This window comes from Cyrtonyx montezumae, unplaced genomic scaffold (assembly GCF_038088225.1).
Source record: "Cyrtonyx montezumae isolate F1298 unplaced genomic scaffold, pur_monq_1.0 scaffold_69, whole genome shotgun sequence".
NCBI classification, from domain to species: Eukaryota; Metazoa; Chordata; class Aves; order Galliformes; family Odontophoridae; genus Cyrtonyx; species Cyrtonyx montezumae.
This window is the reverse complement of record NW_027072077.1, coordinates 86981-113321: the sequence shown is the minus strand read 5'-3', so window position 1 is coordinate 113321 and position 26341 is coordinate 86981. Positions and strand designations below refer to the sequence as shown.

The 26341-nt window shown below is 70.5% G+C and overlaps 5 protein-coding genes across 8 annotated transcripts; 2 read left to right on the top strand and 3 right to left on the bottom strand.

Moving 5' to 3' along the window:
• Positions 1-486: 486 nt before the first annotated feature.
• INO80B (INO80 complex subunit B) lies at positions 487-2475 on the bottom strand. Its single transcript, XM_065750227.1, has 5 exons — positions 2201-2475; positions 1919-2108; positions 1563-1681; positions 1070-1251; positions 487-986 (listed from the first exon to the last, which is right to left on the bottom strand). The coding sequence occupies exons 1-5, from the start codon at positions 2436-2438 to the stop codon at positions 522-524; spliced, it is 1194 nt and encodes a 397-aa protein (XP_065606299.1). The 5' UTR covers positions 2439-2475; the 3' UTR covers positions 487-521.
• Positions 2476-4399: 1924 nt separating this feature from the next.
• RTKN (rhotekin) lies at positions 4400-10353 on the top strand. Of its 3 annotated transcripts, XM_065750264.1 has the most exons (13): positions 4400-4537; positions 5754-5953; positions 6052-6113; positions 6752-6805; positions 6886-7003; positions 7161-7364; positions 7789-7883; positions 8084-8190; positions 8604-8735; positions 8827-8992; positions 9090-9194; positions 9367-9472; positions 9744-9831. In XM_065750264.1, the coding sequence occupies exons 1-13, from the start codon at positions 4460-4462 to the stop codon at positions 9748-9750; spliced, it is 1434 nt and encodes a 477-aa protein (XP_065606336.1). In that variant the 5' UTR covers positions 4400-4459; the 3' UTR covers positions 9751-9831. The 3 variants fall into 3 exon arrangements, with proteins under 3 accessions (XP_065606336.1, XP_065606335.1, XP_065606338.1); XM_065750263.1 differs by lacking the exon at positions 9367-9472 and having other exon boundaries at positions 9744-10353; XM_065750266.1 differs by lacking the exon at positions 9744-9831 and having other exon boundaries at positions 9367-9476.
• Positions 10354-10530: 177 nt separating this feature from the next.
• LOC136057538 (drebrin-like) lies at positions 10531-15333 on the bottom strand. The gene is made up of 14 exons (XM_065750262.1): positions 15050-15333; positions 14309-14361; positions 14106-14218; positions 13909-13983; positions 13251-13409; positions 13098-13175; positions 12865-13016; positions 12714-12768; positions 12299-12373; positions 12082-12214; positions 11291-12004; positions 11077-11171; positions 10871-10925; positions 10531-10772 (listed from the first exon to the last, which is right to left on the bottom strand). Exons 1-14 carry the CDS (start codon positions 15133-15135, stop codon positions 10699-10701), a joined length of 1917 nt encoding a protein of 638 aa, XP_065606334.1. The 5' UTR covers positions 15136-15333; the 3' UTR covers positions 10531-10698.
• A 1235-nt stretch (positions 15334-16568) lies between these two features.
• Positions 16569-21347, top strand: LOC136057519 (rho-related BTB domain-containing protein 2-like). 2 transcript variants are annotated; one of them, XM_065750240.1, is made up of 9 exons: positions 16569-16780; positions 16855-16958; positions 18076-18261; positions 18788-19686; positions 19804-19922; positions 20008-20158; positions 20263-20351; positions 20429-20534; positions 20619-21347. In XM_065750240.1, the coding sequence occupies exons 1-9, from the start codon at positions 16589-16591 to the stop codon at positions 20786-20788; spliced, it is 2016 nt and encodes a 671-aa protein (XP_065606312.1). In that variant the 5' UTR covers positions 16569-16588; the 3' UTR covers positions 20789-21347. The 2 variants fall into 2 exon arrangements, with proteins under 2 accessions (XP_065606312.1, XP_065606313.1); XM_065750241.1 differs by having other exon boundaries at positions 16573-16635.
• Positions 21348-22094: 747 nt separating this feature from the next.
• Positions 22095-26285, bottom strand: WDR54 (WD repeat domain 54). Its single transcript, XM_065750244.1, has 9 exons — positions 26069-26285; positions 25421-25483; positions 25165-25231; positions 24753-24809; positions 24412-24539; positions 23062-23162; positions 22756-22918; positions 22577-22651; positions 22095-22271 (listed from the first exon to the last, which is right to left on the bottom strand). The coding sequence occupies exons 1-9, from the start codon at positions 26282-26284 to the stop codon at positions 22140-22142; spliced, it is 1002 nt and encodes a 333-aa protein (XP_065606316.1). The 5' UTR covers position 26285; the 3' UTR covers positions 22095-22139.
• Positions 26286-26341: the final 56 nt, after the last annotated feature.

Below are 26341 nucleotides of genomic sequence, written 5' to 3'. Positions count from 1 at the left end.
ACCGCCCTGCCGCCGTCGGCCAATGGGAGTCGCCGCCGCCGCCCTGCCCCGTCCAATCGGCGGCCGTCTGCCCGCGCCTCACGCCCAACAACAGAGACAAAGGGACCGAGTCCCGCCCACTCGGCCCCGTCGGCGAATGGAAGGCGCGGCCCCGCCCCCCCAACCGCGACCGACGGCAGCCGCAGCCAATCGCGGCCACGTCTTCCTCCACCGCGCGTGACGGACACGCGCCGCCACCAACCGCGCCCCCGGGACCCACCCCCGAGGCGGGCACTTGCGAGAGCGCAGCCAAAGAAAAGCGAAAGTACAATTCGTGTGAAGATTGACGGCGAGACCGACCAACCAGAGCGCTGTTCTGAGCCGGACACAGCTCCCAGCCAATGGGCCACCGCTCTGCGGCCCCGCCCTCCTCCCCGCGCGCGGGGCGGGGCGTCCCTCCACGCGTACAGACGGGGGAAGGTGGGGACGGGGAGGTGGTCCCGGCCCGGCCCCGCTCCCGCAGTCCCGTTGCCGGCCCGCAGCTACGCGGCCGCCTCCTGCAGCCCCAGGTTGCGCTTGTAGCAGGCCAGGCTGCAGAGCGGCAGCCCGGTGCGGGAGCAGCAGTAGCGGCGGCGGTTGGCACAACCGCTGACCCCGCAGAGCGCGGGGGGGGGCACCGGGGGGGCGGCGGAGGGCAGCAGCGGCAGCGCCGCGCCCGCGGGGAAGGACACGGTGATGCGGTCGGCAGCGTTGCGGTACTGCACCATGGGGCAGGCGGCCGTCCGCGCGCGGCGCTCCCGCAGCGCCTTCACTTTGGCCTTGTGCGTCTTGGTGAGGCGCTCGATGGTCTGGTTCTTGTTCTCCTCCGCCTTCTTGGCCGCCTGCAGGCGCCGCTTGCGCGCCCGCTCCTCGCGCTTCACCAGCATCTCCTCCGTCAGCTCCTTGGCCTTGTAGCCCATGGGCAGCTCCAGAAGCGGCTGGCTCTGCTGCTTGTGCAGGAGGGCTCTCTGCGGGCAGGGCACAGTCAGGCGGCCCTTCGCTGCTGCCCCCCCCGCTCCCTGCTCCCTCAGAGCCCCGTCCTGCCCCTCACCTGCCGCGCCGTCAGCAGGGACTCGTCCACTTCCTTCTTGAGCTCCCCGTTGTCATCCAGCTCGCCCTTCTCCAGGGCATCGAGCCAACGCTCCTCTTCCTCCTCCTCATCCTCGCGGGTGGGGAAGCAACTCTCCGAGTCCAGGTCCGGCAAGGGCGAGGGGTCCAAGTTGCTGTCCTCATCTGAGCCACACAGCAGAGGACGGAGCGGTCACCGTGGGGAAACCGAAGTCTGCTCCGTCCTGGGGTGACATCATCCCCACACCACGTGGGGAGGTCTCACACTGCCCATTGGCACAAGAACCCCACTCTGTGGGGCCCAGAGTGGTGCCTGGTGCAGGGCTACTCCTGGCCTGCCCAAAGCCTGCGGGAGGAGCAAGTCCCATCCCTGCGGTACACTCTTCTCACTTCAGCTCCTTGAATCTCCTCACCGCACCCCCCCCCAGCCCAGCTCCTCCTTGGGCCCCCAGCCCACCTCCTCCCGTCGTGCTTACCCAGCCAGGCCCGGTACTGCTCAATGGGCACTCCCTCGGTGGGCTCATCCTCCTCGTCCACCACCATCAGCGGGGAGGGGGAACGTGGTGCTTCGGGAACCACGGTGAATGTGGGCACACTGCAGGGGGAACGTGCGGGCCCTGACCTCGGGCAGAGCCAGGGAGCACCGACCCGTGGGACTGTGGTGCTGGGATACGGGGACACAGGGCAGGGGCTCCCCGAGGACACGGGGCAGGGCGCAGCGAGGCAGGGACCTTGGTCCAACCCCAGGATCCCCTCCTGGACCCGCCCTGGGGACACAAGGTGGGGCACAGTGGGGCAGGGGACGGTCCCCGGCGGGGGGGGACGCGCTCACCTCTTGGTGCCCAGGATCTGCCCCCCCAGTTTGATCTTCAGTTTCAGCTGCGGTTTCCGCGGGGCGGCCGTGGGCTGCGCGGCCTCGGGCGCCGCCGTGGTCTCGTGGTGGTGCTTCTTCTTGTGTTTCTTCTTGTGCTTCTTGTGCTTCTTCTTGTGCGCGCCGTGCCCGCCGCCATCGTCCTCCTCACCTGCGGGAGCCGCCGTCAGAGCCGGAGCCAGGGGCGGACCTTCGCGCTACGCCCGACGGAGCCGCGCCCCCTCCGCCCGGCCCCGGCCTCACCGTGCTCGCCGCCCTCCGTCCTGCCCCGCCGCCACGCTTTGCTCATCGGCCCGGGCCGCCCGCGCCCGGCGGTGTTACCGCTGCCGGAGCCCGAGGCCGCGCCGTGGGGGAACTCATTCCCGACGGACCCACTTCCGCCCGCCGCGCTGCAAACATCCGGCGCAGGCCTCGCTTCCGCCCGCCGCGCCGCGAACTTCCGGTAAGGGCAGGTGGGCGGGGAGAGAGCCGCCACCGCCATCTTTGAAGCGGGCACTGTCCGTCAGCAGCGCCGTCGGGGATGAAAACCGTGTGGCCGGGTTCCGCGCTCCGCCTCGGCCACGCGAGGCGAGTGTGTGGGGCGGGGCGGGCGCAAAACAGCCCGCGGGGAGACCGCTTCTCTACGGTCCCGTGGGCAGAGCCCAACCGCTGCCCCACGCGCGGGGACGGGACCGCTCCCTCGCACGGCCGTGCAGGGGCACCCGAGCGCGCGGCCGCGTACAGACACACGTGGGTGCGCACACGCGCCCCGTTCCCCCCTCCTCCTCCCGTCCCCGCGCAGCTGCAGCCCTCAGTCGCCCTTTGTCCGCGGCGGCCCCGCGCCACGACCCACCCGGTACCGGCCCCGCCCCCCCTAGCCCCCCCAAACCCCGCGGTGCGGTGCCGGAGCGGTCCCGGTGCTGTCCCGGCGCGCGATGTTCTCCCCGTCCCACTGCGGCTCGGAGCTGCAGACGGAGCCGCTCCGCTCCCCGCAGGTACGGGCGGACCCACGCGCGTCCGGGAGCCCCGCGGCCGTGGGAGCGGCGCGACCGGGCCGTGCCCCCACCGCCGGGGACGGGCGAAGAGCGGCGCCGCTCCCACCGCCCCGTCCCGTCCGGGCGGTCTCTCCCGTCGCTCCGGCGCCGCGGGTCCGGTCCGGGCGGTGCGGGAGGAGCGGATCCCACGGCCCCACCCGAGCCCGGGGCACTGCCGCTGCGCCCCGCGGCGTTAACGCCGCCGGAACCGAACCCGCACTGCGCCGGGAGAACGCGCTGAGCCGAGCCGTGCTGTGCCGTGCCGTGCCGAGCCGAGCCGAGCCGTGCCGTGCCGAGCCGAGCCGTGCCATGCCGTGCCATGCCGTGCCGAGCCGAGCCGAGCCGTGCCATGCCATGCCGAGCCGTGCCGTGCTGCACTGCACTGTGCTGAACCGCATCGAGCTGTGTTACGCCGTGCTGAACCAAGCCGTGCTGCACTGTGCCGAGCCGTGCTGTGTGACCCCGTGCTGCGTTGCTGAACCGTGCTGTACTGTGCCGTGTTGCACGGTGCTGAACCGTGCAGAGCCGTGCTGTGCCGCACCGGGCCGTGCTGTGCTATGTAGCCCCGTGCTGAACCGTGCCGTGCTGTGTTGCACTGTGCCGAGCCGAGCCGTGCCATGTTGCTGAACCGTGCTGAACTGTGTTGCACCGTGCTGAACGGTGCCAAGCCGCGCTGTGCTGTGCTATGTAGCCCCATGCTGAACCGTGCCGTGCTGTGTGGCACTGTGCAGAGCCGTGCCGTGCCGTGCTGTGTGGCACTGTGCAGTGCCGTGCCGTGCTGTGTTGTACTGTGCAGAGCCGTGCCGTGCCGTGCCGTGCCGTGCTGTGTTGTACTGTGTAGAGCCGTGCCGTGCTGTGCTGTGTTGCACTGGGATGAACTGCGCTGTGCTATGCCGTTCCAACCCGTGCCGTGCCGTGCCACCCCACGCTGCGTCGCGCGGTACCGTTCCGCCCCGCATCGCTCAGCCCCGCACCGCGACCCCCACGTCCCACCCCCCCCCCCATTTCCACCTCCCGCCGCCAGGGGGCGCCCCACCCCCACCCCCGCCGCGTCCTCCCGGTCCCGCACCCGTTCCCCGCCCCGCGTTGCGGTGCCGCCCTCTGTAACCGGAGCCTTCGCCGGAGGAATGCGGGGGGCGGGCGGGGACCGCCGCCTTTCGGTGCGCGGTGCGGAGCCGCGCGGAGCTGCGGGGCCGGGAGCGGGGCAGGTACTGGCAAAAGGGGGCGGGAGGGAGGGGGAGGGGGTTGTTCGTGCGTGGGGGGGGGGATGCCACGTCCTCATAAACCCCGCAAAGCCCCGCACCGCCCGCGCTGCCCTTTGAACCGCACAACGGCCGTTTGTTCGTCGGCGGGCAGCGATGAAAGGGCCCTTATTTTGCGTTTCTCTTCTTCTCAGCCTTCCGGAATTGGGGGTGGGGGGAGGGGGGGGGGAGGGGGAGGGGGAGGGGGGGGGCGTCGGCGTCGTCCCCCCCGCTCCCGGTTGGGGCCGATGGAGGTGACGGATAAACTGCGGATCCTGGAGGACCTCAACATGCTCTACATCCGACAGATCGCCCTCAGTTTGGAGGTAATGGGGCTGGGGGGGTGGGGGGGGGGGGGCATTTTCCGCAGGGCAGGGTCCCCGGGGGGGGGGGGGGGTGCCGGCCCTAAAAGGGCCGGCCCCCTCCCCCCCCCCCCGGGAACCCTGCCTTGCTGTTGCGTGCTCCTCGAAGGGGGTTTGGTTCGATGGGGGTCCCAGGGGGGCGGAGGGGGGGGGTTCAACCGCATCCCCCCCCCCCCCCTGCAATGGGTATTTATAGCGGTGATGTCACCGCTGCGGCTCTGCCGGGGGTGCCCTGAGCCGGGGATGGAGCGCTGCGGTGCTGTGAGTGTGGGGCACTGCTGTGGGTCTGGGGGAGGGGGAGGAGGGGTGCATGGCACGTGGGGGTCCCGCGTGGGGTGCGTAGTGCGTCTGTGGGGTGTGGGATGGGGTCTGTGGGGTGTAGGGGTCCGCCGTGGGGTGTGTCGTGCGTCTGGGGGGTATGAGATGGAGTATTGGGGTCTGCCGTGGGGTGTGTAATGCGTCTGTGGGGTGTGAGATGGGTCTGTGGGGGTATTGGGGTCCCCTGTGGGGTGTGTAATGCATCTGTGGGGTATGGGATGGATCTGTGGGGTGTAGGGGTCCGCCGTGGGGTGTATAATGTGTTTGTGGGATATGAGATGGGGTATTGGGGTCCCCTGTGAGGTGTGTAATGTGTCTGTGGGGTGTGAAATGCGTCTGTGGGGCGTGTAGCGTGTCTGTGGGGTATGAGATGGGTCTATGGGGCGGAGGAGTCCGCCATGGGGTGTGTAGTGTGTCCGTGGGGTGCATGATGGAGCCATGGGGCACACGATGTCACTGTGGGGGACGCAGCTTCTCCGTGGGGGGAGCAGAGTGTCTGTGGGGCACACAATGCATCTGCGGGGCACGTGACGTGTGTGTGGGGTGTGTGGCATTCCCGTGGGGTGCCCGAGGAATCCGTGGGGTGCGGGGAGACGTCGCGATGTACACATCTGCTCCGTTCCTCTGTGCGTCTGTGTGTGTGGGGTGGGTGGTGTGTCTGTGGGGCTGGCGGCGTATCTGTGGGGATGTGGCCTCTGTGGGGCGTGTGGCAGTTTGGGAGCCCACAACGTGGGGCATACAACACCTCCGTGTGGAGTGCCCCACTGAGGGATCAGGACCCGTTCCGTGGCATTGCTCCGTGGGCTTGGGGGGGGGGGCTGAGATCCCCCCCCATCCCCACAACCCCACATCTGCCCCACAGGACACGGACATCCAGAAGAAGATCGAGCACGAGATCCGCATGCGGGAGGGCGCCTGCAAGCTGCTGGCCGCGTGCACGCAGCGGGAGCAGGCGCTGCAGGCCACCAAGAGCCTGCACGTCTGCAGCAGCCGCATCGTGGCCTACATGGCCGAGCTGCAGCGCATGAAGGAGGCGCAGGTGGTGCGGCATGCGGCCCGGAGGTCAGCGGGGGGGGGGGTGGGGGGCCGGGGAGGGGGAGGAGGGGTTTTGGGGTGGGGGGTGACCGTCGTGGCTCTGTGGTTTCCCCCCCCTCCTGCAGACCCTCGGATGCTGCACCCAGCGATGAGCGGCTGCCGTGCAGGGGGAGCGTCTGCGTGTCCGGTATGGGGGGTTGGGTGGGGGATATTGGGGGTCCTGTGAGTGTGGGGGGTATTGGGGGTCCCGTGGTGGGGAGGGCAGTGGGGGGGGGTCCCATCACTGGAGGTGCACTGGGGGTGTGGGGGTGCTGGGGTCACCACGGTGGGGGGGGGGATTAGGGGGTCTCGTGGTGTGGGGGGCAGTGGGGCTCATCTGATGGGGAGGGTAAAGGGGGTCCCACAGTGCGGGCATGCGTTGGGGGTCCCATGGTTGTGGGGGGGATAATGGGGGTCCCATAGTGTCGGGATGCATTGCGGGTCCCGTGGTGTGGGGGTAATGGGGATCCCATAGTGGGGAGGGCACTGGGGGACCCATAGAATGGGGCTGCAGTGGGGGGGTCCCATAAGTGGAGGTCCAGTGGGGGTCCCACGGCTGTGGGGGTGCTGGGGGGTCCCACGATTGTGGGAATAATGGGGGTCCCATGGTGGGGAGGGCACATGGAGTCCCATGGTGTGGGGGTCCCATAACTGCGGGTGCAGTGGGGGGTCCCACAGTGAGGGGATACATTGGGGGCCCCGTGGTGTGTGGATGGTGGGGGGCACTGGGGGGTCCCACTTTGGCCCCCAGGTGAGGACCGATCCTATGCACCCCCTCCCCCCCAGATCTGCGCATCCCACTGATGTGGAAGGACACGGAGTACTTCAGGAACAAAGGGGGTGAGTGTGTGTGTTTGGGGGGGGGGGGAGTGGCACCCGACGGCGCTCCCGCTCCTCCTGACCCCCCCCTGCCCCCCCAGAGCTGCACCGCTGCGCCGTGTTCTGCCTCCTGCAGCTGGGTGCCGAGATCCACGACACCGAGATGGTGCTGGTGGACCGCACGCTCACCGACATCTGCTTCGACAGCGCCGTGCTCTTGTGAGCGGCCCCCCCGTCCCAAAGTCCCCCATGTCCCCATATCCCAATGCCCCCATGTCCCCGTGTCCCCATGCCCCCATCCCCGTGCCCCCCCCCCCCAGCTGTGCACAGCTGCCCCCCCGTGCCCCCCCTGACCTCCCCCCCCCCGACGGCGCAGCTCGGACGCGGGCCCGGACTTCGCGCTGAAGGTGGAGCTGTACAGCGCGGCGCTGAGCGGGGGGGGCGCGGGCAGTGCCCCCCGGAAGTTGGCGAGCAGGATCAGCAGCTCCATGGGGCGCAGCGCCGGGCGCCGCCTGCGGGACTGCGCCAATGCCAGCGCCGATCGGCAGGGGGCGCTACTGCTGCCCACGCCCACCCTGCCGTGAGTGGGGGCGGGGGTGGGGTGGGGATGGGACGGGGTGGGGATCAGGATGGGATGGGATGGAGATGGAGGTGGGGATGGGGTGGGTTTGGGATGGGGATGAGATGGGATAGGATGGAAATGGAATGGGATAGGGATGGAGGTGGAGAGGGAATGGGGATGGAGGTGAGATGGGACGGGGTTGGGATGGGGATGATTTGCGCTCGCATTACTTCACACGTCCATGTTTCTGTGCCTCCACATCCCTATGTCCCAATAGGGACAGGAATGGGGATGGGGATGAGGATGGGGATGGGATGGGCACGAGGTCAAGGATGGGGCCAGGACGGGATGGGGATGCAGAGAGGGGGAGGGGCGCAGGCACACACAGCTCGGGGCTGCAGGTGTGGGGCCGTGCAGAGCCGCTGAGCCCCACCCCACACAGGGGCCCCAAATACCACCTCCTGGCGCACACGGTGCTGTCCCTGGCCGAGGTGCAGGACGGCTTCCGCACGCACGACCTCGCCATTGCCTGCAGCGGTGAGTGCTGCGGGGGGGGGGCACGGCGGGGGGGGGCACGGCCGGGGGGGTGGGGGGAGGGGGGAGGGAGCCACGGGTCCTGGCTGCTTCAGGTGTGGGGCTGGGGTCACAGCCAGGCAGGGTGGGGGGGAGCAGGGGGGGTCTTTCCTGTGCTGGGGCGGCTCCTGAGTGCTCTGTATGTCCCCCCCCTCCCCCCCCAGAGGAGAGCTCCTTCTGGCTGCCGCTGTATGGCAGCGTGTGCTGCCGCCTGGCTGCACAGCCCCGCTGCATGGCTGCGCAGGTGATGTGCGGCTTCCTGAGGGTGCAGGTGTGTGCTGGGGGGGGAAATGGGATGGGGGGGTGGGGATGGGAGTGGGGCTGGGATGGGATGAGGATGGGGATGGAGATGGGATGGGGATGCAGATGGGGATGGGATGGGGGTGGGGATGGGGTGAGACAGGAATTGGGAAGCGGAGGGGATGGAACTAGAATGGGATGGGGATGCGGAGGGGGTGGGATGGGTACAGAGGTGGAGACGGACATGAGGTGGGGGGGATGGGGCTGCAGAGGGAAAGGGGTGGGGGCGGGGACGGCCGCGAGTTGGGGCATCGCTGCCGTTGTGCTCCGGGCTGCGGTGCGATGGGAGCGGGATCGGGATCCCTGCGGCCGGAGGGATGGGGGGAGGAGCTGCCCCCCCATCCCCCCCCGGGGCACTGCCGTCCTTACGGCCCCGTCCCACAGCCGGCGCCCGGAGATCCGCAGGGCTGCGCGCGGCTGTTCTGCGTCCTGCGTGGCACCAACCTGCTGTGCTACCGGCACGCACAGGAGGCGGAGGGCAGCGTGCAGCCCGCGCTCACCATCGCCATCAACAAGGTGGGGGTCAGCGAGGGGAAGGGGAAGGGGGAGGGGGAGGGGACCGGCGGCCGTGGGGAGGGGGGGCGGGGCTGACGGCCGCGCCGCGCAGGAGACGCGGATCCGCGCGACGGAGCAGGAGGAGCGGGGCAAACTGCACAGCATATCGGTCACCAACCGCTATGGGGCCGAGGAGGTGACCCACACGCTGCTGGGGGAGAGCCGCGCCGACACGCAGCGCTGGATGGAGGCGTTCTGGCAGCACTTCTACGACATGAGTGCGTGAGCGGGGCCGGGCCGGACCCCCTTCCCCCCCCCCAAAACGAGCCGCCCCGCCCCATCCCGGCCCGCGCCCACCCCGTGCCCCCCCCGCAGGTCAGTGGAAGCAGTGCTGCGATGAGCTGATGCGCATCGAGGTGCCGCCGCCGCGCCGTCCTCCTGCCCCACTGCCGCGCCAGGGATCGCTGTACCACGACATGGGTGAGCGCAGCCACCTTCCTCCTCCTCCTCCTCCTCCTCCTCCCGCTCCTCCTTCTCGTCTTCCTCCTCTTTCTTTCGTCTCTTCTTCCTCCTCATCCTCCTCTTCCTCCCCCCGCTGCCCGGCTCTGTGCCGCCTGCTCTCCCTGTGCCTCCTCCCCGCGCTCGGTGCCAGCGCTGCCCGGCCCCGCCGTGCCCCCGTCGTGCGAGGGGCTCCTCCTGCAGGATAACGCCGTCTCGGCGGAGATCCGCGCGCTGCTCTCCTCCTATTACAGCGACAGGTGACGTGGGCGCTCGGTGCCCGCTGCGGGGCACGGCCGTGGGGCACCTCCTGGTCGCCATGCCATGGGGCACGTCCCGGCTATGGGGCCGTCCCGGCTATGGGGCGCATCCCATTTGTCACAGCTCTGCCGCATGATGCACCTGCAGTGCCCACGCACCCACTCAGCCACGTGGTGCACTGTGTCCGTGGGACCTCCCCCCCTCTTTCGCCCCCTCCCCCCCCCCCCCGGGTGCGGTCCTCCCCCCGCAGCCGCCCGTCCCTCCCCGCAGCTATTGACCCTTCGGACGACATCGGGGCGGTGACGGACATCCTGACGCGGCGCGGGGCGGTGCTGGACGGGGCGGAGCGGGGCCGCCCCCCGTGGTTGTCCCTCTTCGAGGGGTCCCCCCCACCCCGCACCGCCCACCCTCCCCCCGCCGGGGCCGACCCCCGGCCCCGCTCCCGGCCCCGCACGCTGTCTCTGGACGCCAAGCTCAGCACCCTGAAGGGCCGGGGGGGGACCCGGCGCGCCCCCTCCCCGCGGCCCCCACCCCGCTCCGCCTCCGGCTCCTCCAGCCCCGGCAGCTCCAGCCCCGACACGGAGCGCGTTGCCCCCCCGGACCCCCCCGGCTGCCTCCAGTCCCAGGTGTGAGCCCTGGGAGGAGTGGGGTGGGGGGCAGGTCGGGGTGGGGGTCCTGGTGCTCGGGGCCGCTCTTCTTGGGGAGAAACTGGAACGTACGGTGCCTGTGGGGGGGGAGTGGCGGGGGGGGGGTCGCTCGGAGCTGCCACCACCGCCGCACAGTGGGCTCGGGCTCACCCCCCCCCACCCCCCATCCCAGATGGTGCTCGGGGCTGAGCCCCTGCGATGGGCGGGCGTGGGTCCAGCCCTGGGGGAGGGAGGGGCGGGATTGGGATATTCCCCCCCCCCCCGCTTTTAGCCTCACACTCCTAACCGTGGCTGAAGCGCCCACCTTGTCCGTGTGCATTAAAATTTATTTAACAGCCACCGCATCTCATTGGGGCTGGGGGGGGGCGATGCCTGTGCCCCGCCCCGCCCCCCCCCCGCGTGTCCGGTGCTGCTGCGTGGGGCGGCTGCGGCCCGAAACTGCTGTACGGAGGGGTGGGGGGAGGGGGGTGTCAGTGCTCTGAGCGTGGGGTGCGGTGCGGGGCAGCCCCGGCTGTGCGGTGCCGTGGAGCGCAGTGGGGGGGGAGGGGTGCGGTGTAGCGCTGCTGCCCCCACCTCCACTACACAGTGTGGGGGGAGAGCTCCTGGTCCTCGGGCGGGGGGGCGGCACCGGGGGTCAGGAGTTGGGCAAAGCCTGGGGGAGAGGGAGAGGGTGAGGATGGGCGGGAGAGGGAGAGGGTGAGGATGGGGGGGTGAGGGCAGCGGGGGGGCACGGGTGGGTAGAGGACGTACCTGGCGTGGCTTTATGCAGCGGCTGCGGAAGAATGCCAGCACCGGGCTCAGCCCCCTGCGGGACAACACTCAGTGCCCCCTACCCCATCCCGCCCCCACCCACCCCAAAACCTTCCCCAGTACCCCCATAGTGCCACTGCTCCTGCCCCCACCTGGCCTCGTCCATCACCCTCCGCCCCATCCCACTGCCACCAGTTGCCCCATACCTGCCCTGCAGGGTCCCAAGGGGGGGCCCAGCCCCCAATGCCATTCTGCCCCACGTTGCCCCGTTCCGGCTCCGGCTCGTGCTCCCCAGCTGTCCCTGCAGGAGGGGGACACGGCTGAACCGACCCTTCACCCACTGGGCCAGGTGTGGGGTGGAGGTATGCAGTGCTGGACCCCATTCCCAGCCCCACACGTGGGGGGCTTCTGTGCACCCACCTTGCTGCGGCTCGCAGGGTGCCAGGCAGTGCACTGCTGTGTCCTTCGGGCTGGGGCTGCTGGGGGGCGGCCCAGGTAGGGGGGGGCTCTCCCGAGGGCTCAGGGCCCCCTCCTCCATCTCCGCCGGCGGCCCCGGAGCCACCCACGAGGGGGGGCTGGGCAACGGGGGAGTGCCCGGGTGGGACCCCTCCTCATCCGGGGGAGGGCTGGGGCGGGCGGGCAGGGACAGAGCTTCGTCCTCCGTGGTGATGGCGGAGGGGTGTGGGGGAGGGCCGAGGGGACCCCTGGAGGCACCGCCGGGGGGGCCCAGCCCCGAAGTGCTGCGGGGGAGCAGAGGCTCCACCGGAGCACTGTCTAGGGGCTCCGAGCCCAGTGAGCCCGGTGGGCCGGGGGGACTCTGCTGCCGGGGGGGGGTGACGGAGGGCCCCGGGGGGCTCACGGGAGTCAGAGTCCCCGCCCACGGTGGCCCGGGGGGGCCCCCCACGGCGGCACAGGGTGGGGGGGACCACATCCCTACGGGGCTGACGGCGTGGGGGGGCCCCACCCCAGCCGAGCGGGGGGGAGTCCCCGGGGGCCGGTGGGGTGCGGAGGGAGGCACAGCCTGGAAGGCCCCGGGGTCGGGGGGCGCGGGTGAAGCGGGGGTCTCCGGGCGGCGGAAGATGAAGGCGGACTCGGTCAGGCTGCGCTGGTACCGCAGGAAAGGGCGGCGGGTGCCTGAGGGGGGGGGGGGGGGCACAGTCAGCGCACGTCCACCAGGGACCCCCAACCCCCCCCCTCCCCCCACCACGTACCGGGCCTCGCGCCCACGGTGCCGGTGGGCAGCACGGTGCTGCCGCTGCTCCCCGACGTGGATCCCGCACGTTCCCGCTGCCGGAAGAACTCCCGCGGGTTCTGCGCGCGCTGCGCCACGAGCACGGCCGCCTCCTGCGGCACCGCGGGGCGTCGGGGGGAGCGGACCCCCCCGGACCCCCACCCCACCCCGGTCCCGTCCCGCCGTGCTCCGCTCACCGCCGCTTTCTCAATGGATTCGCTGCGCTGGGAGCGGTCCCGCATCGCCGCCTCGTGCTCCCGCTGCTGCTGCTCCTGCGGGGACAGGGACACGGGTGGGGACACGGGGATGGGGACACGGGTGGGGACACGGGGATGGGGGTACAGGATGGGCATGTGGTGATGGGGACGTGAGTGACACAGATGTGGGAATGGGGACACGGATGGGGATGATGTGGTGGTGGGGATGTGGTGATTGGGACTTCACGGGGTTGGGAACACAGTGATGGGGACACGCGGATGGGGGTGTGGTGATGGGAATGTGGGTGACAGAGACACGGGGATGGGGAGGGGAGTTGGGGATGGGGATGTGGGACGGGGACGTGGTGACGGGGACACGGCACCGCTCCATCCCGCAGCCCTCGGCCCCACGCACCCATCTCTCCTGCTCCTTCCTGCGCTCCTCCGCCTCCAGCCGCGCCCGCTCCTTCCTGCGGGGACGGGAGCTCAGTGCCGGCACCGCCCGCCCCTCCGGGGCACGCGGGGACTGCGGGCACCCACGGGCGCGGGGCTGGGGGCCGTCTCACCGCTGCTCCTCGATGCAGCGCTCCTTCTCTCTGCAGCGCCGTTCGCGCTCCGCCGCGTCCCTGCGCTCCTCCTCCATCCGCTCCCGTTCCCATCTCCTGCGCTCCTCCAGCGCCCGCCGCCGCTCCTCCTCCTTCCGCTGCTCCTCCTCGCGCTGCACCGCAGGGACTCAGCGGGACGGGACCCCCGCACACCCCCCCCTCCCCATCACCCACCCCCCCCCGCACCCTCTGACCTCCGCCTGCGCCCAGAAGGAGTCCCGCTTGGTGCGGCGGATCTCCAACGCCGGGTTGGTCTTACGGTAATTGGTGCCCTACGGGAGCGGTGCGGCTCAGAGCGCAGCGCACGGACGGACCCCCGGCCCGCCCCGCAGCCCCGCCCCGCTCACCACCGGCTCCTCGCCGTCCGCCGGGGGAGTCCTCCTGGTGCTGGTGGTGGTGCTGGCGGCGGTGGGGGCCGCGGGGGGGGACAGCTGTGCCAGTGCGTGGCTCAGCCGCTCCTGCGTCACCTCCTCGGCGCGACGGGCAAACAGCAGCGCGGCGGCATCCTGGGACGGGGACGGAGCCCTGAGCCCCCCCCTCCCCCCCCAGGCACCCGGCCCTCCCCCGGGATCCGCTCCCAAACCCTCCCCCGACGAATCCTGGCGGCGTTCCCTGCGCTGCTCGGCGGATCCAGATGCGGGGCCGGATCCGGACGCGGGATCTCAACCGGGGGCGCGCAGGGATGGGGGCACGGGCTGGGGGCAGCCGCGACCCCACGGGGCCGGGCAGAGCGGATGGGGCAGGACGGGGCCGGGGCAGGACGGGGCCGGGGAAGGGAGTCCGGCCACAGCCACAGCCACAGTGCGGCCGAGGCTGGAACTGGGAGCTGGAACCGGGAGCTGGAACTGGGAGCTGGGAACGGCAGCGCCTGAGTCAGCAGCTCCAGGAATGCACCGCACGCAGCAGCAAGCAAAGGTCGGGGCTGAGGGACAGGAGGGGGGGGGACGGGGTCCCCGGATGGTACCCCCTCCCCTCCCGATAGAGCCCCCCGGGCTCTGGACTCACCCTGAAGAAGGCTCTGATGGCGGGCAGGTGTCCGGCGCACACCTGGCGCTGGGACTCGGGCACCTCCTCCCCGACCTGGCACGGGCACACGGCTCAACGCTGCCGGCACTGTGCCCGCCCGGCCCCACAGCGTTCCCGGCTGCCCCCCCCGCCCTCCAAGCCCGGCCCTTTGCGGGACGTGCCCCCCCCCGGCTCACCCAGCTGATGAGGACGACGCGGGGGGCACCGCTGCCGGGGTCCCGCACCCGGCACAGCCCGTACATAACGCTGCCGGCACAGAACTTGGCCGCCAGCTCGTCCACGCCGCCGGCTGCGGGAGGGGGGGGGGGGGGGGGTCAGGGTGGGAGTCGTGCGCTGAGGGACCCTCGCGGTCCCGCCCCTCACAAAGCCCCCCCCGTACCTCCCGAGTCCAGCAGCCTGAGGTCATGATGCTTCTCGTAGGCGAACACGGCCCTGGGGGGGGGAGCGGGGGGGTGGGGGATGCTCAGCGCCGGGCAGGGGTCGGACTGGGGGGGTGCATGGGGGCTCACGGCTGCCCCCCTTACTCTTCCCCCGCCCCTCCGACGGTCTCAATTCGTGGAAGTGCCGCCGTCATCCGCCCGGGGACAATGGAGCGGCGGGAAGCGCCGTGCCACCCCCCCCCCCACCCCGGTACCGGCACCGGGCGGCCCCCCCGGGCACCGCGACCTCGTGTCCCGGCGCGGAGGGCGGACGGTCACCGGGCAGAGGGCAGCGGCCGCGGGGCCCCGGACGGAGAGGAGGGCGGGGACGGGGGGACGGCCCGGACAGGAACGCGGAGGGACGTGGGGGGGGGAGATGGGGGGGAGATGGTGCAGGGCTCCCACGCGCGGGCGTGGTGGGGTAGGGCCGCGGTTCCACGCGGGGGGGTGGGGAAGCATTGCGAGCACCGTGCGGGAACCCTGCGGGCACCGTGCGCGACGCCCCCCCCGTGGCAGCCGCGCCTCGTTCCCGGTTCCCCGTTCACAGCCCACGCCCGTGGGGCCGCCGCTCCTTCCCGGCACGGCCCCGCCGCCCTCAGCCCACGGAATCCGACCCACGTGCGTGGCCCCGGTGCGGCCCGGAACCCCCCGCCCGGCTCCGGATCCCGGGACCCCCCCGCGGCCCCGCGCCGGTCCCTCACCAGTTGGTGGCCGCCCGTGGGTTGCCCACGTCCTCGCGTGCCGCCAGCAGAGCCAGGCGGTGCCGCTCCAGCCCCGGGGCCCCCATGGCGCTCCCACGGCCCCGCACCGCCCCGCACCACCCGGCAGCTCCTGCGCGGCCCCGCCCCGGGCCTCGAGGTGGGGAGGGACCGGCGGCACCGGGCGGGACCCGGCGGGGCGGGCGGCACCGGGCGCGGAGCCAGAGCCGGGCGGGGCGGGGGGCACAGCGGGTCCCGCGTGGCGCGGGGCGTGGGGGCAGGGCTGCCCCACGCGGTACCGTGGGCGCGGATTAAGGTCCCGCGAAGTAACGCGGGGCGAGTTGCGGGGCTCCGCGCGGTACCGCGTTTCGGTGCGGGGCCCCACGGAGGGACACGGGGAGCCCACGCGGGGCCGCCCCCACCCGCGGCCGTCCGGCGCCGCTGCCCTTATTTGGTCACCGCGGCCTCAAACCCCAAAGCCCCGAGAGAGCGAAAAAATTCGCGGCGGCGGCTGCAGACGGTGGGGGGGGGGAGGGGGCAGTGGGGGGGGGGGTCTCCCGGGGCGGCAGCGCTGAGATCCCACGGGGCCGCGTCCCGGCAGCGCCGCGTGTCCCGGCGGTGCCCCATAGACATCAGCGGTGCGTGTCCCCACCCGTGACCCGCGTCCCCACCGCTGTCCCGCACCCAACGGTGTCGCGTGTCCCCGCATAGTCCCGCGTCCCCACTACTGCCCCACATCCGTCGGCGGTGCCCGTCCCACAGTGCCCCGTGTCCCCATAGTGCCCCATGTCCCTATCAGTGCCCCACGTCCCTGCACAGCCCAATGTCCCCGTCAGCGCCCCATATCCCTACTGCCCGTGTCCCAGCAGTATCACATGTCCCCGCAGTGCCCCATATCCCACAGTACCCCGTGTCCCCATCAGTGCCCCATGTCCCCACTGCTCGTGTCCCCACAGTATCCCGTGTCCCCGCAGAGCCCCGTGTCCCCGCAGAGCCCCGTGTCCCCGAGCTCTGGCGGCCCTCCTGTTCCCCCCCCCCCCCGCTGCCCCTCCGCCCCGCGTTGTGCCCCCGCTGTCCCTCCCGTCCCACTGTCCGCCCCCTCCGTCCACGCTCCGCGGGTGGGCGTGACGAAGGGGGGGGGGGCGTGACAGAATCTAAGACTCCATCCACGAGGGGGCGTGGCCGTCTGGAGACCCCGCCCACGAGGGGCGTAACCTCGGAGCGGGGGGTGGCGGCGGTCACGTGTTCGCGGCGCCCCCTGGCGGCGCCCCTTTGTCCGCGCGCGGGCGGGGCCGCTCGGGGGCGCGGTTCAGAGCGGCGTCGTGGGCGTGGCCCGAGGGGCGGGGAGGGCGCGGATTGGCGGCGGGCGAGGGGCGGGGCAGGGAGGGCGGGGCGAGGAGAGGCGAGGCGGGCGCGGATTGGCGGAGGGGCGGGGAGGGGCGGGGCGGGGCGGCAGCTAACGGGCCCGGGCGGCGGCGCGGCGCGGGGATGGGTGGGGGGCGGCGGCGCGGGGCGCGGCGCTGAGCGCCGTGCGGGGTCCCCATGGACCTGGACGTGGACTACGAGCGGCCCAACGTCGAGACCATCAAGTGCGTGGTGGTGGGCGACAACGCGGTGGGCAAAACGCGCCTCATCTGCGCCCGCGCCTGCAACGCCACGCTGAGCCAGTACCAGCTGCTGGCCACGCACGTGCCCACCGTGTGGGCCATCGACCAATACCGCGTCTGCCAGGAGGTGCGCGGCCGGGGGGGGCGGCGGGGTCTCTCCGGGCCCCGCTCAGTGCCCCCCCCTCCCCGCGCCCCCCTCAGGTGCTGGAGCGCTCCCGCGATGTGGTGGACGAGGTCAGCGTGTCGCTGCGGCTCTGGGACACCTTCGGGGACCACCACAAGGACCGGCGCTTCGCCTACGGCAGGTGGGGGGCGGGGCTGGGAAGGGAAACCCCCCGGGAGGAAACCCCCCCCTCTTTGGGTGACACTGCTCGGGGTGAGACAACCCCTCCCCCTCCCTTTCCCCCACCCCGCCCACCCCCCCCCCCTCGCAGGGAGCGACCCTCTGTGGGTCAGAGCCCCTCAAGGGAGAGAAACACCTGAGGGAGACCATAGCAGCATAGACCCTCCCCCCTCCCCCCCCGGCGGTGCCTCCCACACCCCAGGAGGGCCCTCCCCTTGGTGAGATGCCCCCCGGGTAAATACCCCCCGGGGGAGACCCTCCTGAGACAGACCACACCTTCCGGGTGAGACCCCCACCCTGCATGAGACGCCCCCTCCCCAATCCGGGAGAGACCTGCCCGTGCAGGGGCACCCTCGTGGATTGACTTTACCCGTCCCTCCCTTTCACCTCCAGGTTCTCCCCGTGGGGGTGGGGTCCCCAGGGGGGGTCCAGAGCTGTTGGGGATCCTCCAACTGTGGGGGACTTCAGGGAAGCTTCGGGAAACCCCCGAGCACTGCTGTGCCCGGCTCACCCCCCACCATTGGCAGCGTGCAGTGCCCCGTAGGGCCCCGTCCCACCCCGCTGTGGGGGGCGGCCCACCCCCCCCGCACAGTGCCCAGGCTGTAAACAAGCACAGCCCTCATCCCCTGGCACGGCCCCGCCGCAATCGCTGCCCCTGCGCCAGCTCAGTGGGGCACGCTCCCACCGCCCCCCCCCCTCCCATGGGGCGCCCGCTGGGGAGGGGGCACCCAGGATGGGGGTGGTGCAGGCAACATACACCCACCACACCCACGCGGTGAGCCCCGTTCCCTGCTGCCGTCCCGCGGGGCCGTGGGTGCCGGCATCGCTCGCGGCTCCCGTGCTGGCTGGGGGCCCGAGGGCGGGCGGGCCGTGTCTATCTTGGTCCTGGCACCGGCCCGGCTCCAGCACGGCTCTCAGTCGTGTCCCGTGCTGCTCCTCATGCCCCGGGGGACCCCCCTGGTGCGGCTCAGCGTGGGGCCGGGTCCCCTCTGCTGCCACCCGTGGGTATCTCCGTGCTGGTAGCCAGGGCTTGGTGCGGGGCTCTGACCTTCCTCTTCCTCCTCCTCCTCCTGGCCCAGGTCAGACGTGGTGGTGCTCTGCTTCTCGCTGGCCAACCCCAACTCCCTGCGCCACGTGAAGACCATGTGGTACCCTGAGATCAAGCACTTCTGCCCGCGGACGCCCATCATCCTGGTGGGCTGCCAGCTGGACCTGCGCTACGCCGACCTGGATGCCGTCAACCGTGCCCGGCGTCCCTTGGCCAAGTGAGGCTGTGCTGGGGGGGCAGGGCTGGGGCCCCAATGGCCACCGGGTCCCCTATGCTCAATGTGTACCGTATGTTCAGTGGGTTTTCCACAGTCCCTTCTGGGTTCCCTATGCTCCGCAGATCCCCCCGCTCACCAGCTCCCTGTGCTCAATGGGTCCGCCCCCATTCACCGTGTCCCCTATGCTGTCTGCGTCCTCTATTCTCAACAGGTCCCACAGTCACCAGGTCCCCTGTGCTCAGTGGGTCCCCCATGGTCCTGTCCGGGCCCCATATGCTCAGTGGGTCCCTCCCAGTCACCAGATCCTCTGCTCTCTGGGTCCTCTGTGCTCAGTGGGTCCCCCTGAGTCACCAGGTCCCCTATGCTCTCTGGGTCCCCTCCAGTCGCTGGGTTCCCCCCTGTGTTCTCTGGGTCCCCTATGCTCTCTGGACCCCCTCCAGTCACCAGGTCCCCTGTGCTCCATGGGTCCCCTGTGCTCAGCGGGTCCCACACCTGGTGACATACCCCCCCCCCCGCCACCCCCCAGGCCCATCCGACCCACGGACATCCTTCCCCCGGAGCGGGGCCATGAAGTGGCCAAGGAGCTGGGCGTCCCTTACTATGAGACCAGCGTGGTGGCCCAGTTCGGCATCAAAGACGTCTTCGACAACGCCATCCGCGCCGCTCTCATCTCCCGCCGCCACCTGCAGTTCTGGAAGTCCCACCTGAAGAAGATGCAGCGCCCGCTGCTGCAGGCGCCCTTCCTGCCCCCCAAGCCCCCGCCGCCGGTCATCCGCGTCCCCGAGCCGCCGGCCAGCCGCGCCTGGGGCCCCGCCGCGCTCTTCTGCACCCCGCTCTGCGCCGACGTGGTCTTCCAGCTGCAGGGCGGGCAGCGCGTGTTCGCGCACCGCGTCTACCTGGCCACGTCCTGCTCCAAGTTCTACGACCTCTTCACCCTGGAGGGGCCGCCAGGGGCGGGCAAGGAGCCGGCCGCCCGCGCCCGCAGCCTGGATGGAGAGCGGGGGGTGCTGGGCGAGGGGCCGCAGGGGGGGCTGCGCGCGGTGCAGAGCGATGAAGCGCTGGGGGACGGTGCCCGTGACCTGTCGGCGTGGGGCCGGGGCTTCGTCAGCGTGCGCCGGGAGCTGGTGGCCGACCCGGTGGGGGGGGGGGAGAAGCGGATGACGGTGGTGCGCATGGACCGCTCGGTGGCGGCGGAGCCGTTCCGCGCCGTGCTGGAGTACCTTTACACCGGGCGGCTGGAGCAGGCGCGGGGAGACCTGATGCAGGTGGCCACCATCGCCGAGCTGCTCGAGGTGTTCGACCTGCGCATGATGGTGGCCAACGTGCTCAACAAGGAGAGCTTCATGAACCAGGAGATCACCAAAGCCTTCCACGTGCGCCGTGCCAACCGCATCAAGGAGTGCCTGGGGAAGGGCGTCTTCGCAGGTACGGTGCCGTGCTTCGGGATGCCGGGGGGACCCATCCCCGTCCCTGTTCCCGTTCCCATTCCTGTCCTCATCCCCATCCCCGTCCCCGTGCTGACTGTGTCTCCGTGCCGTGCAGACGTGGTGTTCCGCGTGGACGACGGTGCCGTGCCCGCACACAAACCGCTGCTGATCGCCGGCTGCGATTGGATGATGGCCATGTTCCGGGGCACGTTCCGGGAGAGCCGTGCTGCTGAGGTGAGGGGGGGCGGCGGGAGGGGGCTGTGGGATGGTTGTGGGGTGGGGATGGCACCGTGCCCACGGCGTCCTCACGGCCGTGCAGGTGTCCCTGCCGGGCACGAGCTGTGCGTGCCTGCGTGCCGTCCTCGATTTCCTCTACACCGATGTCTTCACACCTACGCCCGAGCTGGATGCCATGGAGCTGCTCATCCTCACCGACCGCCTCTGCCTGCCCCGGCTGCAGGCGCTCACAGGTGAACCCCTCCCTGCCCTCCCCCCGCCGATCCCTCAGTGCGATGCTGCTGGGATCGATGCGCTCCGTAAGAGCCCCGCACTCACGGCCCCGTCCCCTCTGCAGAGCAGTACGCCGTGGACGAGCTGCTCCGCGCCTTCATGCAGCACGTGGAGATCGACGAGCAGGTGCTCATCTACCTGGAGATGACGCAGGTAGGGGCGGGGAGGGGGTGGGGGGGTCCGAGGGGTGCACCCCCCGGCTCTGCCCGTGCTGACGCGTGTCCCCGCAGTTCCACAACGCGCAGCAGTTGGCCGCCTGGTGCCTGCACTACATCTGCACCAACTACAACAGCGTGTGCCGCCGCTTCCCCCGCGAGATGAAGTTCATGTCCCCAGGTAGGGCGGGGGGCGGTGGGGGGCTGGGGGTGGGCTGGGTGTGTGCTGATCCCCCCGCTCCCCCCCACACACACACACCCACAGAGAACCGGGCGCACTTCGAGCGGCACCGCTGGCCGCCGGTGTGGTACCTGAAGGAGGAGGACCTGTACCTGCGCTCCAAGAAGGAGCGGGAGCGCGAGGAGCAGCTGCAGCGCAAACAGCACAGCCGCAGCAAGTGGTGCTTCTGGAGGCCGTCACCACACGTCTCCTGAGCCCGGGGGGGGGGGGCGGGGGGCACGGCCGGGCTCCCGTGGGCTCTGAGCCGCGCTGGGTGGGGGCTGCGTGCCCCGCACTGCCGCCTGTTTACACCCCCAGCCCCGGTTATGGGGCCCTCACGGTGCTGTGCGGTGCTGAGCCGGTGGGCCCCCCCCACCCCCCCAACCCAGCGCCGGTGCTACCTCTGACCGAGCGGTGTTGTGGGGTGGGGGCTCGGGGCAGGGTGCTGACCCGGGCCGGGTGCTCCCGGCCGGGCTCTGTGGTGCTGAACTCCCCCTCTCTCTGCGCCGGCGGAGGGGGGGGCCAAGCTGTGAGCAGGGCGCGAGGGGGGAGGTGGGGGGCGGCCCGGCTCGCCCCGCTCATCTCTGTGCCTTGGACGCGTCCCGGCCCCGTCCGGGGTCGCGGTGTCCCCGCGCTGCACAACCCCTTTGTACACTTTTTATACTCCGCTCGCCCCGACCCCACGCGACCTCAAAGGGCTCTTTGTACCGCCGCCCCCCCCAGCACTGAGAGCGGGGCCGATTTTAACCTTTAATAAAAGCTTTTGTAACGGGACGGCCACCGCAGCCCACGGCGGGGAGCAGCAATGCACCGGGATCGGGGTTCGGTTCATTGTGGGGGGTACGGGGCACATCGGGGTGGGGGGTGATGCTGTATGGGGGGGGCACGGCCTGGATAGAGGTGTAACACCAATGGGATTGGGTGTTGGGTGACCTTGCAGCCTCACCCTGGGACGCAGAGCTGTCCCGGCAGAGCACAGCACGGACACCTGTGCTTTGTGCAGTGCAGGAGCACAGCTCCAGCTCAGTGCGGCCTCGCCGTGCTGAGTGTGTGCCCCGAGCCAGGGCGGCTCGGGCTGAGGCAGCCGCGGGTGTGGCTGCCCGGGATGGGACCTGGCTGGAGCGGAGTGCAGCGCAGGTTTGCCCCGGATCCTGTCCTGCCTGAGGGAGAAGTGCTGTGGGGAAGAGGGGAGCCGGTTCTGCTCGTCCTTGCAGGGAACGGGTGGGAATGCCGCTATGAGAGCCCGCGGTCACATCACCTCGGCTGCCTCCTTCCCCTGGGGAGGGCTCAGGAGGGGACGTGGGGCAGCTTCTGGCCCAGGGACCCACAGCACTGCGGAGCCGGGACCCAGGGAACCAGCACAGCTCCCACCCCGTGCTCCCCATGCACAGACATGCCACACCGAGGGCAGGGTCGCTTTGGGAGTGGCTGAACTCGGCTCCACCTGCGTGCAGAACCACACTGTGCTGGGGCACAGCGCTGTGCCCGAGGTGGGAGGGTGCAGGCAGCCCCACTGCAGCCCCACTGCAGCCCCACAGCGGCTGGGCCGCCCGCACGGCCCGCAGCCTACAGCTGGCTGTAGCAGAAGATCTCGCTCAGGTCGTACCCGGTCACTGCGAAGGAGTTTCCGTCGGGGTCGCAGAAGCGGGCGCCGCAGATCTGGGTGTCGGTGACGCACTCGGCGTGGCAGTGCTCCATCTGCAGACGGAATGAGGGCCACAGTTCAATGAGCACAGCCCATTTGCAACCCCCTGCAAACGCATCCCCTCTGAGCACAGGGCAGGAAAAGGAGCAGAGCTGGGCCAGTGGGACGTGGCTCCGGCTGGCCACCCCACGGCCCAGGAGTTGTTGCTTTCCTGCACCCCTTGGGCTGAGGATGGGACTCGGGAGCACGCCCACAGGACGAGGAGCTGAACCACGGCAGCAGCTCAGGCCGAGCCCCGCCGGGTTTCCACCCCCCAGGGCTGATGTAACCCCCCTGCCCGCTTGTGCCTCGTGCTCACCTCGACATCATCAGTGTCCGGGTCCCTGCTGATCTTCCACACGTGAACGAAGGAGTCCTCCGCACCTGACAGCAGCTGCAGGGGGACAGCAGAGGCCGCGGGCACACTGCGGTGATGCAGCACAGCAGGGAGCGGCCCCTGCCCCGCTCCGGGCCCACGGGGCCCACGCACGGCCGTACCTTCCCCGTCGCCGGTGCCAGGTCCAGCGCGTAGATCCAGCGGGCGTGTGCGCCGACCTCGGCACGCAGGACGCCCGTCCCCGCCTCGTACAGCCGGATCTGCCCGCTGCCATAGCCAGCAGCAATCACCCCGTCCCACAGCTTCACGGAGGAGCAGGTCCAGCTGGGCGCGAGGCCACGAGTCAGCCCTTCCCCCCCCCCCCCGGCTGCAGACCCACGCACGGGGCTGTGCATCCCGGCCCGGCACACCGCGTCCCCGTCCCTCACAGAGCCCCGCAGCGCTCCGGCCTCACGGCCAGGACTCACCCGAAGCCTGGGATCCTGGTGAGCAGGGAGAAGTCCTCTGCAGAGCCCCACACGCACAGGGTCCCGGCGTCGTCGGCGGTCACCAGGTCCCCGGCCCCGTCCTGAGGGAGCGGCTGAGGGTCAGCGGTGCCGTGGGGTGGGCAGCCCCGGCTGAGTGATGCTGAGCAGGAGCTGCTGCTGCCAGCACAGCCTGCAGCAGGACGAGCTCAACTGCCCACGGAAACTGCTGACATCTTGGGAAAGAGGAAGGCTAAGCCGAGATCGGAGTTTCAGTTCAAACACGTTAGGGTTTGGCAACGCTAATTACACACAGGGGAAGCTGGGGAGAACAGCCTCCTCCCTCTGCTTTGGAGTCTCAGCGGCTGCAGAGCACTGAGACAGAGCAGGGCACGGAGCAGCTCTCACAAACCAGCTCAATATCCAGGCTAATTGGGAACGAGCTCTAAGCAATTAATTGTTCCAGGGAGTCCCAAACGCAGAGAAAGTTAAACGCACCTAATTAGAGAAAGCGTGTCGAAGCGTCCTCGCTGGGAAAGAGGAGGCCGCTAACGAGGAGGCCAATTAGTGCATCTGTCCACTCAGTGAACAGAACCAAAGGAATCCCCATCCCAACCTCAGACTGAGCCCCGTGACCGGGCCAAGCTCACCCATCTGGCACGGGAAGGGTCACTGTGGTGTGGGTGATGGTGTGGGATATCCCCTGCTCCCGCGTGGTGAGGGCAGTGAGGGGAAGCAGGCATCCCCTGCAGGAGCCCCCCAGCTGCTCTGTGCCCACGTGTGGCTGCAGCCCCGTCCTCAGCTCGGGCAGAATCACACCCCTGTGCCCCCCAGTGCACGGGACCCCCGTGCAGATGGGGTGTGCTGGGGCTGTGCCCTCCCCTGTGCCCGCTGCCCAGGGAAGGCCTGTGCCAGCAGCTCCCTAACGGTGGGAACTTGCATTCTGCTGTGTTTATTCATGGCCAGTTTTGCTCGTTTGCTCTTGTTGCAAGTCTGGTCTTTAGCTTTCAATAGCTCTTCTGTGTCCTGGCACGCACCCCGATGTATCACAGCATATTCTCTGGCAATTAGTCACGCTCTCACAGTCACTCTTTGTGCGAAAGGGCCTCAGCTCCTCGTCCCTGTCGAGATGGTCTCTGCCTCAGCAGTTTGTCTTCCCAGAATCCGGGCAACCAGCACCAACACTGCCACCAACCAAATGCTGCCTGCAGGCAGCAGGGACTGAGCCAGCCCACGAGGGCCCCGTGCTGCATGCAGCGACGGGCCCAGGCAGACACAGCACTGGGGGACGGCTGCAGCCCCCCGCCCCTCCCTCGGCTCACTTTGGCCTGCAGCTGCTGACCACACCCGTACCGGTGCCTGGCCCAGCTCGGCCGCGATGTCGGTGATGGGATGGTGGTGCTCCTTCAGGACCTCGCTCACGGTGATGTTGGTCCCTTTGTGGGGGATGTCGAACACCAGCACCATCCCAGAGGACGTCCCTGCAGAAGAGCGGGAGGAGGAGGTGCTGGGGGGACGCTGCTGTCCCCACCCAGCCCCCAGCCCACGCTGTGCTCTCCCAGCCCCCATCCCCACGTGAGGTTTGCTCCCACAGAGCAGTTCCTCGTGGAGCCGCTTCACCCCGCTTCCCCCAGGACCACACGAACACCACCTGGCACAGCCCTGCCAGCTCTTCCTCCCCGTGCTTTGCTCACCCACGCAGATGAAACGTTCGCCTGCTGCAGCGATCCCTCGGGCAAACACAGCTTGTGCTGAAAGGGAAACAGGAGGTTGCAGCTCACAGCACCAGGGGAACACAGTGTGATCCACCAGGACCTTGGTGTGAGTGCCACTCCTGCTGCTGTTGCCACAATGGGCCCCCATCCACCCTCCCCCGGCCCACGCTGTGCCTGGACAGTGGAGCTGGGGTGACACAGAACCTCCTCCAGACCCTTCCGCTACACTGCTGAGTGGCCCTGGCCTGGCTCAGTCCAGCCTGGATGCAGGAGCAATGCTGTGGGTGTCCCCATCCAGCAGGAACCACGCTGCACAACAGCAACACTCAGTCTCACTTCCCTGGGAAGAGTGGGCAGGGGGCTCCTGACTGCGTTCCTGCTGCAGATTTACCTGGAGGATGCTCAGTGACATCCAGTGCGTGCCAATACACCATGATGGACCCATCGGACTCATACATCTGGAAAGAAAAGAGATGAATGAGACATGAGCGGTGGCAAAGCTCCTACGGCCTCGTGCTGCACTGCTGCCCCAGGGGACCTCCAAAAGAGAGCAGCAGTGCTGTGGTTACACAGCCCCAAGCACAGCTGCCACCCCAGTGAGTCCACCCTTCCCAGTGCTGCGAGCCCCACACAGGAAGCCACCTCACCTGGATGCCTTTCTGACATGTCAGCACCAGCAGGATGCGCGCCGGCAGGACACACCAGGCAGCCTGGAAGGAAGCACGGCTCAGCAGAAGGACAGCCGCCCTCGCCCCTCCCCAGGGCTGCCCACGGCCGCATGTTTCTGGCTCCTGTTGTAGGTGGCAGCAGCCGGGCTGCCATCATCCTCAGGGCCTCCTCGGGAGGGTCCTCCCATCCCATTTCTGGACTCGGACTCAGCGGTTCTTACAGCTCCTTTTCAATTTGACATGTTCTAGGACTCCACGTCCCTGTAACTCCAACACTCCGTCCCAGCAGTGCCCCCTGCAGCGGGGAGGGCTCTTCCTCGCCCCCTCCCCCGCCACCTCCTCGCACTCAGCACCGGGCCCGTCTGGGCCACACTGTCCCCGGCTCTGGCACCCGCCTGCAGCAGCATGGAGCTGCCACGAGCGCCGTGCCAAGGGCCGAGTGATCGCCGTCCAGGGCTGCGAGGGGGGGTGGAAATCAGAGCTGAGGTCACGGCGACAGGTCACCGTGACCTCCTGTCACGGCGCTCCCAGATGGCACCCGGCCTCTCCCGGCCCCCTCCCCCGCCCGGCTCGTTCCAGCTCTACGCGGGGACGGTGGCCACGCTGAGGGGCAGCGCGGGGTCTCACCTGCGTGACGAGCGAGGTCCCGCCGCCCGCCCGGGGCTGCAGCTGCCGCTGAGCGCAGCCCGCCGCGTCCCCGCCCGCGGTGACCACCGTGACGGTGGGGCCGTGCACGGTGCCGAGGTAGGCGACCGGCTTGTGGGGCGGGCGGAGCACGCTCAGGTTGTTGTACAGCGCCGAGGAGCTGCTGCGCAGCGCGATGCTCTTCTCCCGGCGGTACATCGCTCCGCGCCCCCGCGGACAGCTCCGGCCCGGCCCGTGCCCCGACCCCGCGCTCGG

What these genes read in the sequence shown, in the direction of transcription:
- INO80B (XM_065750227.1), bottom strand. Translation starts at nt 2,438, where the DNA reads ATGGCGGTGGCGGCTCTCTCCCCGCCCACCTGCCCTTACCGGAAGTTC. An exon ending in GACGGAGGGCGGCGAGCACG is followed by an intron (nt 2,109 to 2,200) that starts GTGAGGCCGGGG and finishes CGGCTCCCGCAG; the next exon opens with GTGAGGAGGACGATGGCGGC. An exon ending in CCCTGCTGACGGCGCGGCAG is followed by an intron (nt 987 to 1,069) that starts GTGAGGGGCAGG and finishes CCCTGCCCGCAG; the next exon opens with AGAGCCCTCCTGCACAAGCA.
- RTKN (XM_065750263.1), top strand. Translation starts at nt 4,460, where the DNA reads ATGGAGGTGACGGATAAACTGCGGATCCTGGAGGACCTCAACATGCTC. An exon ending in TCACCATCGCCATCAACAAG is followed by an intron (nt 8,736 to 8,826) that starts GTGGGGGTCAGC and finishes CGCGCCGCGCAG; the next exon opens with GAGACGCGGATCCGCGCGAC. An exon ending in ATCGCTGTACCACGACATGG is followed by an intron (nt 9,195 to 9,743) that starts GTGAGCGCAGCC and finishes CCCTCCCCGCAG; the next exon opens with CTATTGACCCTTCGGACGAC.
- LOC136057538 (XM_065750262.1), bottom strand. Translation starts at nt 15,135, where the DNA reads ATGGGGGCCCCGGGGCTGGAGCGGCACCGCCTGGCTCTGCTGGCGGCA. An exon ending in CCATCAGAGCCTTCTTCAGG is followed by an intron (nt 13,410 to 13,908) that starts GTGAGTCCAGAG and finishes TCCCCGTCCCAG; the next exon opens with GATGCCGCCGCGCTGCTGTT. An exon ending in CACCGTGGGCGCGAGGCCCG is followed by an intron (nt 12,005 to 12,081) that starts GTACGTGGTGGG and finishes CCCCCCCCTCAG; the next exon opens with GCACCCGCCGCCCTTTCCTG.
- LOC136057519 (XM_065750240.1), top strand. Translation starts at nt 16,589, where the DNA reads ATGGACCTGGACGTGGACTACGAGCGGCCCAACGTCGAGACCATCAAG. An exon ending in CGGCGCTTCGCCTACGGCAG is followed by an intron (nt 16,959 to 18,075) that starts GTGGGGGGCGGG and finishes CTCCTGGCCCAG; the next exon opens with GTCAGACGTGGTGGTGCTCT. An exon ending in GGGAGAGCCGTGCTGCTGAG is followed by an intron (nt 19,923 to 20,007) that starts GTGAGGGGGGGC and finishes ACGGCCGTGCAG; the next exon opens with GTGTCCCTGCCGGGCACGAG.
- WDR54 (XM_065750244.1), bottom strand. Translation starts at nt 26,284, where the DNA reads ATGTACCGCCGGGAGAAGAGCATCGCGCTGCGCAGCAGCTCCTCGGCG. An exon ending in GGACCTCGCTCGTCACGCAG is followed by an intron (nt 25,484 to 26,068) that starts GTGAGACCCCGC and finishes GCTTCCTTCCAG; the next exon opens with GCTGCCTGGTGTGTCCTGCC. An exon ending in CATGTCAGAAAGGCATCCAG is followed by an intron (nt 25,232 to 25,420) that starts GTGAGGTGGCTT and finishes TTTTCTTTCCAG; the next exon opens with ATGTATGAGTCCGATGGGTC.